This window comes from Haematobia irritans, chromosome 5, assembly GCF_050003625.1.
Source record: "Haematobia irritans isolate KBUSLIRL chromosome 5, ASM5000362v1, whole genome shotgun sequence".
In the NCBI taxonomy this organism is placed as follows: Eukaryota; Metazoa; Arthropoda; class Insecta; order Diptera; family Muscidae; genus Haematobia; species Haematobia irritans.
In genome coordinates this window covers 113,278,312-113,296,921 of record NC_134401.1, presented here as the reverse complement: position 1 = coordinate 113,296,921, position 18,610 = coordinate 113,278,312, and the positions used below count along the sequence as shown (strand labels likewise).

At 27.9% G+C, this 18,610-nt stretch overlaps 1 protein-coding gene and 1 long non-coding RNA gene across 12 annotated transcripts in view; one reads left to right on the top strand and one right to left on the bottom strand.

Annotated features, from left to right (window-relative positions):
- Arms (Ankyrin repeat-rich membrane spanning) overlaps positions 1-18,610 on the bottom strand; it is a 127,347-nt gene that overhangs the window by 23,551 nt on the left and 85,186 nt on the right. For 7 of the 11 annotated variants that reach the window (XM_075312634.1, XM_075312644.1, XM_075312635.1 and 4 more), the window contains 8 exons: positions 13,976-14,308; positions 11,293-13,900; positions 11,034-11,199; positions 8,296-8,474; positions 7,977-8,224; positions 7,587-7,757; positions 7,290-7,517; positions 2,098-2,127 (listed from right to left, as the gene is read on the bottom strand). In XM_075312634.1, the coding sequence (XP_075168749.1) occupies positions 2,098-2,127; positions 7,290-7,517; positions 7,587-7,757; positions 7,977-8,224; positions 8,296-8,474; positions 11,034-11,199; positions 11,293-13,900; positions 13,976-14,308 (3,963 nt within the window). Of the gene's footprint in view, positions 1-2,097; positions 2,128-7,289; positions 7,518-7,586; positions 7,758-7,976; positions 8,225-8,295; positions 8,475-11,033; positions 11,200-11,292; positions 13,901-13,975; positions 14,309-18,610 lie in introns of those variants that run through there. The other 4 variants (XM_075312636.1, XM_075312642.1, XM_075312641.1 and 1 more) reach the window with 1 other exon arrangement.
- The window catches only part of LOC142240888 (uncharacterized), a 31,040-nt gene continuing 23,528 nt past the window's right edge, over positions 11,099-18,610 (top strand). The window contains exon 1 of the long non-coding RNA XR_012723423.1: positions 11,099-11,218. This is a non-coding gene — a long non-coding RNA (uncharacterized LOC142240888). The remainder of the gene's footprint in view (positions 11,219-18,610) is intronic.

Sequence of the window (18,610 nt, the reverse complement as noted above, 5' to 3'; positions counted from 1 at the left end):
AAATTGTATTTCTATAGAAAATTTTGTCAAAATTTTATTTCTATAGAAAATTTTATTTCTATAGAAAATTTTGGCAAAATTTTATTTCTATAGAAAATTTGTCAAAATTTTATTTCTATAGAAAATTTTGTCAAAATTTTATTTCTATAGAAAATTTTGTCAAAATTTTATTTCTATAGAAAATTTTGGCAAAATTTTATTTCTATAGAAAATTTTGGCAAAATTTTATTTCTATAGAAAATTTTGGCAAAATTTTATTTCTATAGAAAATTTGTCAAAATTTTATTTTTATAGAAAATTTTGTCAAAATTTTTATTTCTATAGAAAATTTTGTCAACATTTTATTTCTATAGAAAATTTTGTCAAAATTTTATTTCTATAGAAAATTTTGTCAAAATTTTATTTCTATAGAAAATGTTGTCAAAATTTTATTTCTATAGAGAATTTTGTCAAAATTTTATTTCCATAGAGAATTTTGTCAAAATTTTATTTCTATAGAAAATTTTATTTCTATAGAAAATTTTGTCAAAATTGTATTTCTATAGCAAATTTTGTCAAAATTTCATTTCTATTAAAAATTTTGTCAAAATTTTATTTCCATAGAAATTTTTGTCAAAATTTTATTTCTATACAAAATTTTGTCAAAAGATAAGAAAAGAGATATGTTTGTTTTCGAATTTATTTCGGCATAAGCCGGCTATCATGCAAAACCTTTTTTCGGAAGGTTCAAGTGTGGTTCATTGTTGGGTTTAATGAACTGCCTGAATTTATTCTGATAATTGGTTGATAGTTTTGCTGCAAGTAGAGGATGCTGATGAGGAATGTGGTAATTCCGAAACGTGCGTCCATCCAACCATCTTGCAGTCTATAGGGCTTTGCCCAAATAAATTTGACAAACAAAATTTAATTTCCATAGAATTTTTGGTCAAAATTTTATTTCCATAGAAATTTTTGTCAAAATTTTATTTCTATAGAAAATTTTGTCAAAATTGTATTTCTATTAAAAATTTTGTCAACATTTTATTTCTATTAAAATTTTTGTCAAAAATTTTATTTCTATTAAAAATTTTGTCAAAAATTTTATTTCTATAGAAAATTTTGTCAAAAATGTTATTTCTATAGAAAATGTTGTCAAAATTTTATTTCTATAGAAAATTTTGTCAACATTTTACTTCTATAGAAAATCACTATATTGTGGATGCGCAACCATCACCCAGGTATGCAAGGGTCGATCGTCACCTTCTGGAGCGCGAGATCAAGCATTATAAAGGATAGCCTCTAGACCAGGCGGCATACCAGACAGGTCTGAACAGGATTCTGTAATTAAAGCAGTGAGATTAATCTTGTTCTCGGAGCTCGACCGCCGACTATAGCACCGGGGAAAGAGACCTCCAGCGGTAGTTTTGGGCTAACTAAGATCAGGCAAGGGCAGCAGGCTCCTACCTCAGTAGTTAATATGACGCTTATCATATTTTCGCTTGCCCAGCTAAACCTACCCGCCTCACCATCAGATCACTCTGGACACATCCCATCCTTGTCGCAGAGTTCCTTGATCTTGATACGAGCTGATGTGTCAAAGCATAGAACAAAAAAATGGATGAAATCGTTGTTGACTTAAAAAAAAGGCTTGTCCGTGGGTCCATTCTCCGTTCGTGCAAAAGATAAAAGTTAAAAACAAGTATTAAATTTGATATTTTCTTCTACATTTGCTGTATTAGAGATGAGAAAATGGTAAATAAATCAGTATTCATTAAATTTATTTACATCCTTTTTTCCAAACGAACTTTTTTACCGCGAAAATTTGTTGGCCTAAAATTTCCTATGATAGGAAAGAATTATTTTTCTGCGTATACATTTTCAAAAATATTGTATTAAATTTTTCTAAAAACATTTTGTACATTTTTTTCTTTTGTTTTTGGATAACTTAAAAACTAAACAAACGTTAAGAAGGAACTCAAAGGGTAAAAGTACATGGTAAAAAATAGTCAAATAGAGTTACAACATAACTGAATTTTGAAAATAAATACGATCAGAAAGAAAACACGTTTAAAACCAATACAAACATTTTACAACTTTTGATGTAGACAATTATTTTACCTGTAGATAATCGTAATCATTGACTTTAGACTGATTTGTGTTTTATTGATGCAGAAAAATGTAAATGTTGAAGAAACAAAAAATTCATTTAAATTTATTTGCAATAATAATAATATAATAATGTTTATGAATAATGTCATTGGTGATATATTTAGGACTTAAGTATATCTGAATGGATATATGAGTAAATGTAAGAACCATAATTTCCATTCTTCAAAAGGAAATTTTAAACAGAATAATTTTCTTTAAAAAATTAAAAAAAAATCGTTACTTCTTATTGATAATAAATAATGTCACCTTATTAAAAAATCAAAATACATTTCAATTATAGATCTAAATGGAATTATTTATGACATATGATGGGATTCTATAAATGACTACTTAAAATATTCTTGACAAAACTTAAACTTAAATTTTTATTCATGTTACAACTTACAATAGCTCATGAGAGATTCAATTCAATGCCAATATCTAGACACGGACTGAAATAGAACAAGTAAGGAAAGTCGGACAGGGCCGACTGTATTATACCCTTCACTACTGCGTAGACTAAAAGTTTTGCCAATTGCGATGTGTAGGGATATGATATCATAATTGAAATTATTTGTAACATGAGGGTATTGAGATCATATTTGCCAAATCGGAAATACATTTATATAGGAGCTATAAGATATAGTTTAACGGATTTGAACAAAAGTTGGCACACGTTGCCAAGATATTAATTGTACCTTCAGTGCAAAATTTCAAGTAAATCGGAATGAAGTTTTGGCTACCGGTGGTCATATGATTGTAAATTGGGCGTAAGATATATATGAGCGCTATATCTACATTTGAACCGATTTAAACCATATTTGGCATCATTTGTACGCTTTGTGCAAAATTTGAAGCAAATAAAGGTGCAACTCTGGCCTATGGGGCACGGTTGCCACTCGAGACAAAAATAAAATTTTACCACAACACTACCAAACCAAAATCTTCTATAGAAAATTTTGTTAAAATTTTATTTCTACAGAAACTTTCGTCAACATTTTTTTCTATTGAAGATTTTGTCAACATTTTATTTCCATAGAAAATTTCGCCAAAATTTTATTTCTATAGAAAATGTCAAAATTTTATTTCAATAGAACATTTTGTCAACATTTTATTTCAATAAAAATTTTTGTCAATATTTTATTTCTATAGAAAATTTTGTCAAAATTTTATTTCTATAGAATATTTCAATAGAAGATTTTGTCAAAATTTTATTTCTATAGAAAATTTTGTCAAAATTGTATTTCTATACAAAATGTTGTCAAAATTTTATTTTATAGAAAATTTTGTCAAAATTTTATTTCAATAGAAGATTTTGTCAAAACTTTATTTCAATAGAAGATTTTATTAATATTTTATTTCTATCTAAAATTTTGTCAAAATTTTATTTCTATAGCAAATTTTGTAAAAATATTATTTCTATAGAAAATTGTATTTCTATAGAAAATTTTGTCAAAATTTTATTTCTATAGAAAATTTTATTTCTATAGAAAATTTTGTCAAAATTTTGTTTCTATAGAAAATATTGTCAACATTTTATTTCTATAGAAAATTTTGTCAAAATTTTATTTCTACAGAAAATGTTGTCAAAATTTTATTTCTATAAAAAATTTTGTCAACATTTTATTTCTATAGAAAATGTTGTCAAAATTTTATTTCAATAGATTTTGTCAAAATTTTATTTCAATAGAAGATTTTATCAATATTTTATTTCTATCTAAAATTTTGTCAAAATGTTATTTCTATAGAAAACTTTGTAAAAATTTTATTTCTATAGAAAATTTTATAAAAATTTTATTTCTATAGAAAATTTTATAAAAATTTTATTTCTATAGAAAATTGTATTTCTATGGAAAATTTTTTAAAAATTTTATTTCTATAGAAAATTTTGTCAACATTTTATTTCTATAGAAAATTTTGTCAACATTTTATTTCAACAGAAAAGTTTGTCAACATTTTATATCTATAGAAAATTTTGTCAAAATTTTATTTCTATAGAAAATTTTGTCAAAATTTTATTTCTATAGAAAATGTTGTCAAAAATTTATTTTATAGAAAATTTTGTCAAAATTTTATTTCAATAGAAGATTTTGTCACAATTTTATTTCAATAGAAGATTTTATCAATATTTTATTTCTATCTAAAATTTTGTCAAAATTTTATTTCTATAGAAAATTTTGTAAAATTTTTATTTCTATAGAATATTTGGTAAAAATTTTATTTCTATACAAAATTGTATTTCTATAGAAAATTTTGTCAGCATTTTATTTCTATAGAGGATTTTGTCAACATTTTATTTCAATAGAAGATTTTGTCAAAATTTTATTTCAATAGAAGATTTTATCAATATTTTATTTCTATCTAAAATTTTGTCAAAATTTTATTTCTATAGAAAATTTTGTAAAAATTTTATTTCTATAGAAAATTTTGTAAAAATTTTATTTCTATAGAAAATTTTTTAAAAATTTTATTTCTATAGAAAATTTTTTTAAAAATTTTATTTCTATAGAAAATTTTGTCACAATTGTATTTCTATATAAAATATTGTCAACATTTTATTTCAACAGAAGATTTTGTCAACATTTTATTTCTATAGAAAATTTTGTTAAAATTTTATTTCTATAGAAAATTTCGTCAAAATTTTATTTCTATAGAATATTTCAATAGAAGATTTTGTCAAAATTTTATTTCTATAGCAAATATTGTCAAAATTTTATTTCTATAGAAAATTTTGTCAACATTTTATTTCAATAGAAGATTTTGTCAAAACTTTATTTCAATAGAAGATTTTATCAATATTTTATTTCTATCTAAAATTTTGTCAAAATTTTATTTCTATAGAAAATTTTGTAAAAATTTTATTTCTATAGAAGATTTTGTAAAAATTTTATTTCTATAGAAAATTGTATTTCTATAGAAAATTTTGTCAAAATTTTATTTCTATAGAAAATTTTGTCAAAATTTTATTTCTATAGAAAATGTTGTCAAAATTTTATTTCTATAGAAAATTTTGTCAAAATTTTATTTCTATAGAAAATGTTGTCAAAATTTTATATTATAGAAAATTTTGTCAAAATTTTATTTCAATAGAAGATTTTGTCAAAATTTTATTTCAATAGAAGATTTTATCAATATTTTATTTCTATCTAAAATTTTGTCAAAATGTTATTTCTATAGAAAATTTTATTTCTATAGAAAATTTTTTAAAAATTTTATTTCTATAGAAAATTTTTTAAAAATTTTATTTCTATAGAAAATTTTGTTACAATTGTATTTCTATATAAAATATTGTCAACATTTTATTTCAACAGAAGATTTTGTCAACATTTTATTTCTATAGAAAATTTTGTTAAGATTTTATTTCTATAGAAAATTTCGTCAAAATTTTATTTCTATAGAAAATTTTGTCAAAATTTTATTTCTATAGAAAATTTTTTAAAATTTTATTTCTATAGAAAATTTTGTCAAAATTTTATTTCTGTAGAAAATTTTGTCAAACTTTTATTTCTATAGAAAATTTTGTAAAAATTTTATTTCTATCACATATTTTGTCAAAATTTTATTTCTATAGAAAATTTTGTCAAAATTTCATTTCAATAGAAAATTTTGTTAAAAATTTATTTCAATAGAAGATTTGGTCACCATTTTATTTCTAGAGAAAATTTTGTCAACATTTTATTTCAATAGCAGATTTTGTCAACATTATATTTTTATAGAAAATTTTGTCAATCTTTTATTTCTATCTAAAATTTTGTCAAAATTTTATTTCTATAGAAAATTTTGTCAACATTTTATTTCTATAGAAAATTTTGTCAAAATTTTATTTCTATCGCATATTTTGTCAACATTTTATTCTATAGCAAATTTTGTAAAAATGTTATTTCTATAGAAAATTTTTTGAGAGGGATATATTGCAAAATCTACCAAAATATCAAGAATTCTACCAATCTACCAAACAGTAAAAAATATACCATTTTTGGTAGAATTCTAGCAACTGTGGCAAGCGTGCTCTGGGGCCATATAAATACATGTCGAGCGAAAGATATATATGGCAGCTATATCTAAATCTGATCCCATTTTGACCAACTTTGGCATGCATAGCTAGAGTATTAATTCCAGTATCTTTGCAAAATTTGAAGTAAATCGGAATTAAGATTTGTTTACCGGTGGTCATATGATTGTAAATTGGCGGAGAAATATATGGGAGCTGTATAACTAAATCTGAACCGATTTCAACCAAATTTAGCACACTTGACGACACTATCAAGTATCCTATTTTGTGCAAAATTTGAATCAAATCAATATAAAACTGGGGGCTCATGGGGGCATATAAGTGCATATCGGGCGAAAGATATATATGGAAGCTATATCTAATTTTGAATTGATTTAGAAAAAAATTTCCAGATTTTACGGGACTCATAGAACATTCAAGTGTACGAAGAATATCGGTTCATAAATATGTCAATTATAATCAAATCAGTTATAAATATATATGGCAGCTATATCAAAATCTGAACCGATTTTTTCCAAAATCAATAGGAATTATCTTTGAGTAAAAGTAAGGCCAAATTTCAGGTTGATTGGACTTAAAGTGCGAGGTGTACACAAAAATATATGAACAGAGGGACAAACAGATAGACGGACATAGCTAAATCGACTCAGAATTAAATTCTAAGACGATCGGTATATTAAACGATGGGTCTCGCACTGACGTTACATACAAATGCACAAACTTATTATACCCTGTACCACAGTAGTGGTGAAGGGTATAAAAAATGGAGTAGCCGTATCAAAAGAACTATTGGTATAAACTGTATCAAAATCCTTCGCGAAGCAATGAACAGTAGACTAAGCACAGTAAAAATCGATACCATTTTTAAGATCTTGACTACGAACAAGATGAAGACTTCCGTTTCATCCAAATCAATAATTGGCTTCTGTATTTAATGTAGCCTATGTCAAACCTATACCTAGCATGGTCGTCGAATCCTTATGCTTTTTTTTAAACAATTGTAAAAACAAATCTAAACCTTTCGAAAAATATAAATATTCTGTCAAAAGCTCCATAGACGACGATGACAACTTTTGCCTATGGGAATCTATCTTAATTTTACTCCCCCAATATAAATATTTTGTTATACTTCCCATTTATTTAAACTTACCTGTTTTTCCAAATGCGATGTTGTAGAATTCTTTCTTGAATGTGGTTGACTTGGTACCACCACCATAGAATGAGAATCATGAGTATCTTTTGAAACAGTTACAGTATTAGTTGGAATTTCTGTTATAGATGGTGTAGGTTTGAATTTACGTTGAACTTTCTCACAATCACGCATTGTCGTAATTAATAAACGGAACAATTCCCAATGACCAAAACTTAAGTTGAGAACCTACAAACAATATTTATACAAAAATTAAGTTAACAAATCAGAATAAGGGGAAAACTTCAATAAACTCACCTGTTTTAAATCATTGAGTTCGCAATATTTCAAAACTCGACCATTTATGGCATTTTCTCTTAAAATAGGCGATAGTTTGGCTAGAGCAGGTTTTAAATCTTCCACACGTTCGACCAGGCTAATTACACCTTCCACAGTGAGATCAGAGAGTTTTGTTTGTAGGATATCATCCTAGTGAAAGAAAATTTGTTAGATTAGGTGAATAATATAAAAGAAATCAGAAAAATATTCTAGTCAGGAGAAACCACAACGTTTACCATTAGGCTGGCAGACCTCTATCGAAGAGAATTTTTATTCACAACAAGGTATTGCCATTCTCTAGCAACCCCTACAATGCAATTCTACTTTTTAAAGCTACAGGAAAATAATAATAAAGAAGTTTCTTCATACCCCAAATGATTCAATTGGTGAATTTAGTAACGGCGTCATTGGTGGCTCAGTGCTGGAACTTAGATTACGTTGTCTTAATTCTTGCATGGCCGAAAATTCATTTTGCAATAGCTGATAGGGCGGATAGGGACCCATTGGCGAAGGCATATACGTGGTCGGAGTTGGAGGCATGCGTATCGGATGCTGTTGTACACTTGGACGATTTTGTAAGACAACAGAGCCTTCATCTTCGATGGATTGTTGATCCTCTGCAAAAAAAAAAAATTATAAAATTGTCAAAATAAAAAAAGGATAATTTGAGGAAACAAAAAATACAAACCTTTAAGAACTTTACGTAAATATGGATCCAAGTTAATGGTAAATGGTAGAAATATACGCAAATCAGCCACTAATAAGTCGGATTTATGCAATTGCAAAAATGCATCCAATTTACGTTCATCACGATCTAATTCCAGGAGAGGGGCAGCTTCACGCAAACATGCCAATTTTGGGCGTACTCTGAGAAAGAAAGAATAGGAAATTAAATTGGTAGTTTTGGAACTAGAGAAAGTCTATATATAGAGCGTTTTATAAATCATGGCTTATACTAAGAGTGTGTTCAGCCAAGTACTTAGTTTAGAAAATTAGCAAATTTTTTGGAAGATTAACTATTTTTTCAACGTAGACATTCAATTAGAAAGCAATAAGTCTCGATTTGTCAGCTGGTGAGTTATTATGGTGAGGCTATTTCTTCACTTATTGTCGTTTCTTCTACCATGCAGCATTGAATCGGCCCAGTAATTCGGCATACTACAATCCTTTATACCCGCTGGCCGAATTGCCAAGTGATGTCTTGGGCAATTCGAAAGCGCAACACGTAATTATAACACCTGATGCAATGTACTAGGTACAAGTGAATCGTGGTCTACAAAAAGAGCCCGATTTTGTAAAATATTCCTCTCCAACTAAGAGGTGCATCACTTTTCTATAGAAATAAAATTTTGACAAAATTTTCTATAGAAATAAAATTTTGACAAAATTTTCTATAGAAATAAAATTTTCTATAGAAATAAAATTTTGACAAAATTTTCTTTAGAAATAAAATTTTGACAAAATTTTCTATAGAAATAAAATTTTGACAAAATTTTCTATAGAAATAAAATTTTGACAAAATTTTCTATAGAAATAAAATTTTGACAAAATTTTCAATAGAAATAAAATATTGCCAACACTTTTTACAAAAATAAAATTTTGACAGAAATTTTCTGTAGAAATAAAATTTTGACAGAAATTTTCTATAGAAATAAAATTTTGACAAAATTTTCTATAGAAATAAAATATTGCCAAAATTTTCTACAAAAATAAAATGTTGACAAAACTGTCTATAGAAATAAAATTTTGGCAGAAATTTTCTATAGTAATAAAATTTTGACAAAATTTCTTAATAGAAATACAATTTTGACAACGTTTTCTATAAATGAAATGAAATTTTAACAAAATTTTCTAATAGAAATAAAATTTTGACAAAATTTTCTATAGAAATAAAATTTGGACAAAATTTTCTATAGAAATAAAATTTTAACAAAATTTTCTATAGAAAGAAAATTTGGGCAGAAATTTTCTATACCCAGCAAAAACTCTCATTACCCGGTAATCTTGTAGGTAAGCCTATTTAAGCATGTCCTAGGAGGAAAGTACTTCTGCCCAGGCATACTTTCGGCCATAAAATAAGTAGTGCGTTTAAAGCATATAATCATGACTTATTCGTAGATACACCAAAGCTTGCAAAATAGCCACTTATTGTCTCAGGCAACCAAATCTCGAAAATATTGATTTCTATCGCCGATTACAATGGATCAAAATATGGCGAGTGGTGCTGTAATAGGAGAACTACTTGAATAGAAATAGAATATTGTATAAATAAACAAAAAATCTAATAAATATTCTAAATAAGATTACACTCAAATTAATTTCACACTTAAAATAGAAATAAATGTAGGTTGTTTAAGGGAGTTGGATTCGTGAATTACGTTATAATATATCCAATAACCAATTCACATAAGGTTCGAAATCTACTAAAAGTGGATTTTAAGTCTCTTTTTTATAAGGCAAATGACATTTGAAATTTAGTTTAAGCGCATTTTGTAATGTCAATGAGGTATAAGAAAGCATTTATTTAAAACATAATGTGATAATGTCATTAAACACAATTATTATGAAATATTTGTGATAAAAAATTCTTAACGGAAAAATCTTCAGAATTGCCGTTACATTACATATTCTTTTTGATTTTTTTATGTAAGTGCTCGATTATGTGAATAATTATATTAAAATTTGAGAATAACAATTCGAAAATTACCGAGAAGTATTTATTTTTGTCATTACAAGTTAGTCATTATAACTCGCCGCAATGTAATGCAACGTGTAATGACAGCTTTACTCCTGGTAATGTCAATTGTAATGAGATGTGGTTACCTAGTTTTTGCTGGGTAGACATAAAATTTTGACAAAATTTTATAATAGAAAAAATTTGACAAAATTTTCTATAGAAATAAAATTTTAACAAAATTTTAGACAAAAATAAAATTTGGACACAAATTTTCTATAGAAATAAAATTATGATAAAATTTTCTATAGAAATAAAATTTTAACAAAAATTTCTATAGAAATAAAATTTTAACAAAATGTTCTATAGAAATAAAATTTGGACAGAAATTTTCTATATACATAAAATTTTGACAGAAATTTTCTATAGACTAAAATTTTGACAAAATTTTCTATAGAAATAAAATTTTTATTAAAAAAAATTACTAACAATTTTATTTTGACAAAATTTTCTTTACGTTCAATATCTTAAAATTTTTTAATTTTCGTGTTAGGTCATAGTATCAAAGCCCATGTTGGTGCAAGTTAAAATCGTTAAAACATTTAAAATTCGACACATTTACAATTAATTCCATTTGTTTGAAATTTCGAGCGTTGCCATTTAAGAGATAATAAATTTGGCAGTTATCCCCTATCTCTAGGTTTCTGAAAATCCCCCTATTCTAGAAAAGAAAAACACATTTTATGACTTACTTTTCGTAAACTGTTTGCAGGGGCACACTATCATCGAAGGACTCCATGAATTGATCATGATGCAAGACAATCATACTAGCTCTCAAAGGCCATTGTTCGGTTAAATTAATCCAAGAACTTAGGCGATACCAACTAAAATCAATTTGGAATGCCTTCAGTAAACGCACTGCAATAAAAAAATAAATGTAAGTAGACAATTCCAGATGTAGTTCCAAATTTCAATCAGGCGTAAATTACTGTCCCCTTCCCTGTTACATACCTGTTATATAAATGACATTCATCAAACGTCTCATACTACGGGGATTTACATCACTAAAGTAATCATCGGTCAACATAATTTTGGACATATCCAATACGCCCTGAGGATTTTGACCTAAACGATGCAAATTGGAACCAATGGAACTGGCCACCGATTCGGAGAGCCTCAATGATTTCTTGCCCGATGGGGCTCCCCTGCCGCCGCCCAAAGGTCCTCTTAGCTTCTCTTGACTAGACATTATCTCTGAAGCGTTTGATAAACGCCTAGCCGATACTGAGTGACCTAAAGTTGGCATATCATCACCCTGCATCTCACCATAGTTGCGTTTAAAAAGCAATGCTGTCATTTGAGCCCTTTGCACTTTACGTAATCCAGAGTTCTGTAAATATACAGGTAGATGAACCAAATTCCTTAGGAAATCATGGCCTCCTATACCGCCCTCGGTAAAAAGACGACGACTATTAGCCTCTGCTGCTTTGGCTATGACATGAGGATCTACAGCTATAAGCACCACAAACGGTCTATTTGGTGAAGAGAGCAATGTCTGTATGGCATTTAAGACGGAAAGAATACGTTCCGTATCACAGGAATCTAAGGCATCAACCACTCCAACTAAGCGACTTTGTTGATTGGTAAACGCATCAAGGCATTTGATCATATCGGTCATCAGTGCCACTTCAGCTCCCAAGGCAGTGAGGGGAGCTCCTTCGCTCGAACGTATAGTACGTTTCAGATGACGTCCTTGTGATGTGAAAAGTGCACCAACCGCTTTGGCCAAGACATGAAGATTTGTACAGATAATTGTAACTAGCACAGCACAGATTACATAGATTGAGACCAATACACTATTGCCATCCACACTAGATCCATGGGCAAAATAGGCTACGACCAATGAAATTCCTGCAATCAGTGTAAGCAGACCAACTTCGAAAATTACCACAAGGGGTACACAGCACATGCGACGCCAGCGCCAGCCGGATGTTACTTTCAGGGGCTTAGGACGAAATGCTCTATAGAGGCGAGTTGAGAGCCAACCATAGTGAATTTCAATGGCCTCGAATAGGGAGGCCAGCATATGGGCCACAGCTCCCTCGCCTGTGGGCGAAGCACTGCTAGCTTCGGCAAAATGGAAACGCACAGGTTTTGCTTGTGTATCCGCCTGGGCGCCAGGTGGATGACAAAAGGCCACTTGGAAGATCAGTCTTAAACGTCCAATACGTTTTTGTATCCCATGGTCAATGGAATAGGCCCAATACATATCCATTTGATAGTTACAATAACGTATTATGGCAAGCAGGAGATAGGTAAAGGCCAAAAAGCAAACACCAGCTACGGGGCCCCATGTGAAGGACCATGTGGAGAGGCCCACAATGGTACCTAGAATCAGGGCTAAATGAAAACATACCAAAAATAGCAGGCCAGCTGTTCGTATTGGAGGTTCGGCCCATTGTCGGGCAAAGTTGGTCATTTCATCTCTTAGCTTGTTCAGCAAGAATGACTTGCCACTGCCCCATTTGGCATAGAGACCCACTGTTATCGGCGTAGTCAAGGTGGGTTCACTCAGCACATCAGCCAAAGCCGACGAGTATAATTCATAGCCCAGCATACCTTCGGAGTCTTCATTCGTATTCAAACGTCTCGAGCCAAACACCTGACCCAAAATGGTCTTCTGATGGGCCGTATCAATGGCATACGGCGTCTCTCCAGCCTTATTGGCTCTGTACAGTAATTGACTGTTTTTGGGATTTCTTAGCAAAGCTTCCACAATAGCTTTGGATCTGGCACGCATTGCTATATGCAGGCAAGTATCACCACGTTTATCACTAGCACCCACCTTGGCTTTACGATCTAATAACATTTGTACTATTTCCAAATTACGATTGCGAACCGCTCTCAACAGAGCGGTATCACCATCTTTGGTAGCTGCTTCGAGATCAGGATTTGTATGCAGAAGTATTTTGACAATTTGATTGTGACCCTTTTCCACCGCTGTGTAAATGGCGGTTTTGCGATCTTTTCCCTGGATATCAACATCGGCATGTTTCTTAAGTAGGGCTTCGACAACACTACGATGACCACCCTTAACGGCATGTATGAGAGGGGTATCTCCGGCACGATCTTGTATGTTTATATAGGCACCGGCAGAAATTAAGGCAGCCGCTATATCCTGATATCCCTCCCTAGAGGCTATTGCCAATGCTGTCATACCATCCTTATCCAAGGCATTGACATTAGGTTTCTTTTCCAGCACTGAGGTTACACACTCCGTATGGCCTCCCGAGGCAGCCACTAGTAAGGGAGTCCATGAATACATACCAGCTGTATCGACATTAGCACCAGCTTTCAACAGAGTATCCACAATCTCTACATTGCCCTTGCGGCAGGCCCATACCAAAGCTGTTGTGCCATATTTATCACCAACATTAACTTTAGCCCCACGTGTCACTAACATTTCTACAATGTCCTTGAAACCACGACCAGCTGCCCATAGCAAAGGGCCCAAGTGAAAATTACCATGGACATTAACATCAGCACCTTTATCAAGGAAGAATCGTACAAGTTCGGTGTGCCCACGATAGGCAGCCCACATTAGAGATGTCCAGCCGCCCTAGAAAGCAAACCATTACAATGTTATGGAATATCCATCCATCCATCCAACCAATAATCCATTGTCTTTACTTACCATATCTCTATGTTCCAAATCAGCTCCGTGATCTAATAACAATTGAACGATCTCAAAATGTCCTGCCTTTGAGGCACACAATAATGCTGTCCAGTTATCATTATCTTCAGCCTGTATATCAGCTCCGCGAGCTAAGAACTCTCGAACGAATGCAATTAGACCACGGGCGGCAACAACCATAAGCACTGTGGCTCCATTTTCATCACGATCATCGACTGATAGATGGCGACTGTCTAGGATAGATCGTAAACCGGATATGTCATTGACTTCCACATATTGTAGAAGTGCTCGATGACCCAACGAACCCATAGAATCTCCAAAGCGATTGAGGTTCTAAAGAGAAAAGAAAAACAAGAGAAAACGGTATATAAGATAAAATTAAAACAGAGCGTTACGTGCGAATAATTGAGTTAGGAAATAATTTTGAAAGCATGCATGTACCAAAAAAAATGCCTTCATTTCTATAGAATTTTGACAAAATTTTCTATAGAAATAAAATATTGACAGAAATTTGTATAGAAATAAAATTTTGAGAAAATTTTCTATAGAAATAAAATGTTGCATAAAATTTCTATAGAAATAAAATTTTTACAAAATTTTCTATAGAAATAAAATTTTGCATAAAATTTCTATAGAAATAAAATTTTGACAAAATTTTCTATAGAAACAAAATTTTGACAAAAATTCCTATAGAAATAAAATTTTGACAAAATTTTCTATAGAAATAAAATGTTGACAAAAGTTTCTATAGAAATAATATTTTGAGAAAATTTTCTATAGAAATAAAATTTTGAGAAATTTTTCTATAGAAATAACATTTTGATAAAATTTTCTATAAAAATAAAATTTTCTATAGAAATAAAATTTTAGGAAAATTTTCTATAGAAATAGAATTTTATTACGTATTTTTGTGTGTTGTTGACCTATTTTATGATTATTCTGATTATTAATTTTGTTCGGCTTGAGGTCATAGAAACAATCGATTATTGATTTGTTTTAATATTTATTTCCAATATTTCGGTTAGTGCCACTAACCATCTTCTGGGATTTTGTATTTGAGTTCTTGTGCTGCTGTTTGTTTCGCAGTGTACGGTGAATTGCGAAACAAACAGCAGCACAAGAACTCAAATACAAAATCCCAGAAGATGGTTAGTGGCACTAACCGAAATATTGGAAATAAATATTAAAACAAATCAATAATCGATTGTTTCTATGACCTCAAGCCGAACAAAATTAATAATCAAATAGAATTTTGATAAAACTTTCTATAGAAATAAAATTTTGATAAAACTTTCTATAGAAATAAAATTTTTAACAAATTTTCTATAGAAATAAAATTTTCTATAGAAATAAAATTTTGATAAAACTTTCTATAGAAATAAAATTTTGAAAAAATTTCGAAAGAAATAAAATTTTGACAAAAATTCTATAGAAATAAAATTTTGACAAAATTTTCTATACAAATATAATTTCGACAAAATTTTCTATAGCTAATAAAATTTTGACAAAATTTTCTATACAAATATAATTTCGACAAAATTTTCTATAGCTAATAAAATTTTGACAAAATTTTCTATAGAAATAAAATTTTTAGAAAATTGTATATTTTCTTTGGAAATAAAATTTTGGCAAAATCTTTTATAGAAATAAAATTTTGAGAAATTTTTCTATAGAAATAAAATGTTGACAAAATTTTCTATACAAATAAAATTTTCACAAATTTTTCAATAGCAAATAAAACTTTGACAAAATTTTCTAAAAAAAAAAAAAAAAATGAGAAAATTGTATATTTTCTTTGGAAATAAAATTTTATCAAAATTTTTTATAGAAATAAAATTTTGAGAAATTTTTCGATAGAAATGAAATGTTGGCAAAAATTTTTGTACAAATACAATTTTTACAATATAGAAATATAGAAATAATATTTTGAGAAAATTTTCTATAGAAATAAAATTTTGATAAAATTTTCTATAAAAATAAAATTTTCTATAGAAATAAAATTTTAGGAAAAATTTTTTGTAGAAATAGAATTTTGAAAAACTTTCTATAGAAATAAAATTTTGATAAAACTTTCTATAGAAATACAATTTTGAAAAAACTATAGAAATAAAATTTTGGAAAAATTTTCTATAGAAATAGAATTTTGAGAAAATTTTCTATAGAAATAAAATTTTGATAAAACTTTCTATAGAAATAAAATTTTGAAAAAATTTCGAAAGAAATAAAATTTTGAAAAAAAAATCTATAGAAATAAAATTTTGACAAAATTTTCTATACAAATAAAATTTCGACAAAATTTTCTATTGACAAAATTTTCTATAGCAAATAAAAGTTTGAGAAAATTGTATATTTTCTTTGGAAATAAAATTTTGCCAAAATTTTTTATAGAAATACAATTTTGAGAAATTTTTCTATAGAAATAAAATGTTGACAAAATTTTCTATACAAATAAAATGTTGACAAAATTTTCTGTAGCAAATAAAATTTTGACAAAATTTTCTATAGAAATAAAATTTTGAGAAAATTGTATATTTTCTTTAGAAATAAAATTTTGCCAAAATTTTTTATAGAAATAAAATGTTGACAAAATTTTCTATACAAATAAAATTTTGACAAAATTTTCGATACAAATAAAATTTTGACAAAATTTTGTATAGAAATAAAATTTTCTATAGAAATAAAATTTTGAGAAAATTTTCTATAGAAATAAAATTTTGAGAAAATTTTCTATAGAAATAAAATTTTGAAAAAATTCTCTATAGATATAAAATTTTGACAAAATTTTCTATACGAATAAAATTTTGACAAAATTTTCTATACGAATAAAATTTTGACAAAATTTTCTATACGAATAAAATTTTGACAAAATTTTCTATTCGAATAAAATTTTGACAAAATTTTCTATAGAAATAATTTTTTTTGTTTTGCATAATTTTCTATATAAGTATTTTTTTTTTTTTTTTGCAAAATTTGCTATAGAAATAAAATTTTGACAAATTTTTCTATAGAAATAAAATTTGGTAAGTTTTTGATTTTAAACAATATTATTGTTTTTAGGCATGTTTCACTCAAAGCTGTCCGTTTTAATAAAACTCGCCTTTAGCCGTTAGAGTGTTAGAAAGCTACAACAATTAAAATTAACTCCCACAAAATATGTAGTCAAACATTGATGTGACGTAAATTTTCTTTAGAATAAAAATAAGCATAAGATTTTTTTCAAAGCGAAAAATGTTGGCAAACATTTAGATTTACGCTTTGATATAAGATGGGCAATTTAATAATCCACTTTCCAGAAAGACACGTTCCAAAAATATCAACAACAAGTATCATTGTAATTCAACTAAACCTCAGGTCGTCTCAGTGATGAAGATTGATAATGAAATGAATTTTATATAAATACATGACAAATCATTTTTATCTATCTTTTATGGGGCGTTGCAGTTGTTACTCTTGATCATCTTTGCCAAACAAAACCAAAAAAAACATCTTAAATGGGAAGTGGCCGCCGCTACTGTATCATAACACAGTCCATTGAAACAAACACTAGAAAACTGAGTTCAGGAGATCCGAAGCGTATATACCCTCCACCATGGATTTGATGCTTTATACACTCAAAAAAGTTTACTTGGATCCAAAGATTTTGAATTTTAAGCGAAAAGCGCGGCTTTTTTAAAGTGAGGACATATTTTAGGGAGCTATGTAGTTTTAAATCTAGGATCTATAATATTTAAATTAGGATACAGATTTCATTCGAATTTCTATTCCCTTTTTGCAATTCATTACCATGAGAAATTCACGTATAAATTAAATTGAGAAAATTTATTAAAATTATTAAATTTTTTCTGTTGAAAAAAAAAATAATGATAAGTTTAAGAACTTTCTTTTAAATACAATATCTTTATTTTAAAGAAATTTGATCTTATGTAAATTACATGTCCTATAATTTATGCTGCATAATCTTTCGTATTTAAGCCTATGTTTGACGCTTGTTATTGTTGTCGCAAATATTTTTTCAGTTATCTCAGTTAATTTGAAGATTATTGCCTCAAGCTAAAATATTTTTCTTTATATTAAAGAAAGTTGATCTTACATCATAGACATACGACATACGACAAATTTCAAAGTTTAATTTAATGAAAAAAAAAAACTTAAAAAAATACGAAATTTCTTTTAATTAAAGCTGGTTTATTTTAAAGACATTTGCCCTTAATATTGTGGAAATGCACACTCAAAAACCAGTGAATCCCACATGAAGGAAAATTTTACTTAATTTTAGAAAATTTAGATTATTTGTAGAACATTTTAACTAAACTTTATTTCTATAGAACATTTTGTTAAAATTTGGTTTGCTATAGAAAATTTTGTCAAAATTTTATTTCTATAGAAAATTTTCTCAAAAATTGATTTGCTATAGAAAATTTTGTCAAAATTTTGTTTGCTATAGTAAATGTTTTCAAAATTTTATTTGCTATAGTAAATCTTTTCAAAATTTTATTTGCTATAGAAAATTTTGTCAAAATTTAATTTCTATAGAAAATTTTGTCAAAACTTTATTTCTATAGAAAATTTTGTCAAAATTTTATTTCTATAGAAAATTGTCAAAATTTGATTTCTATAGAAAATTTTCTCAAAAAT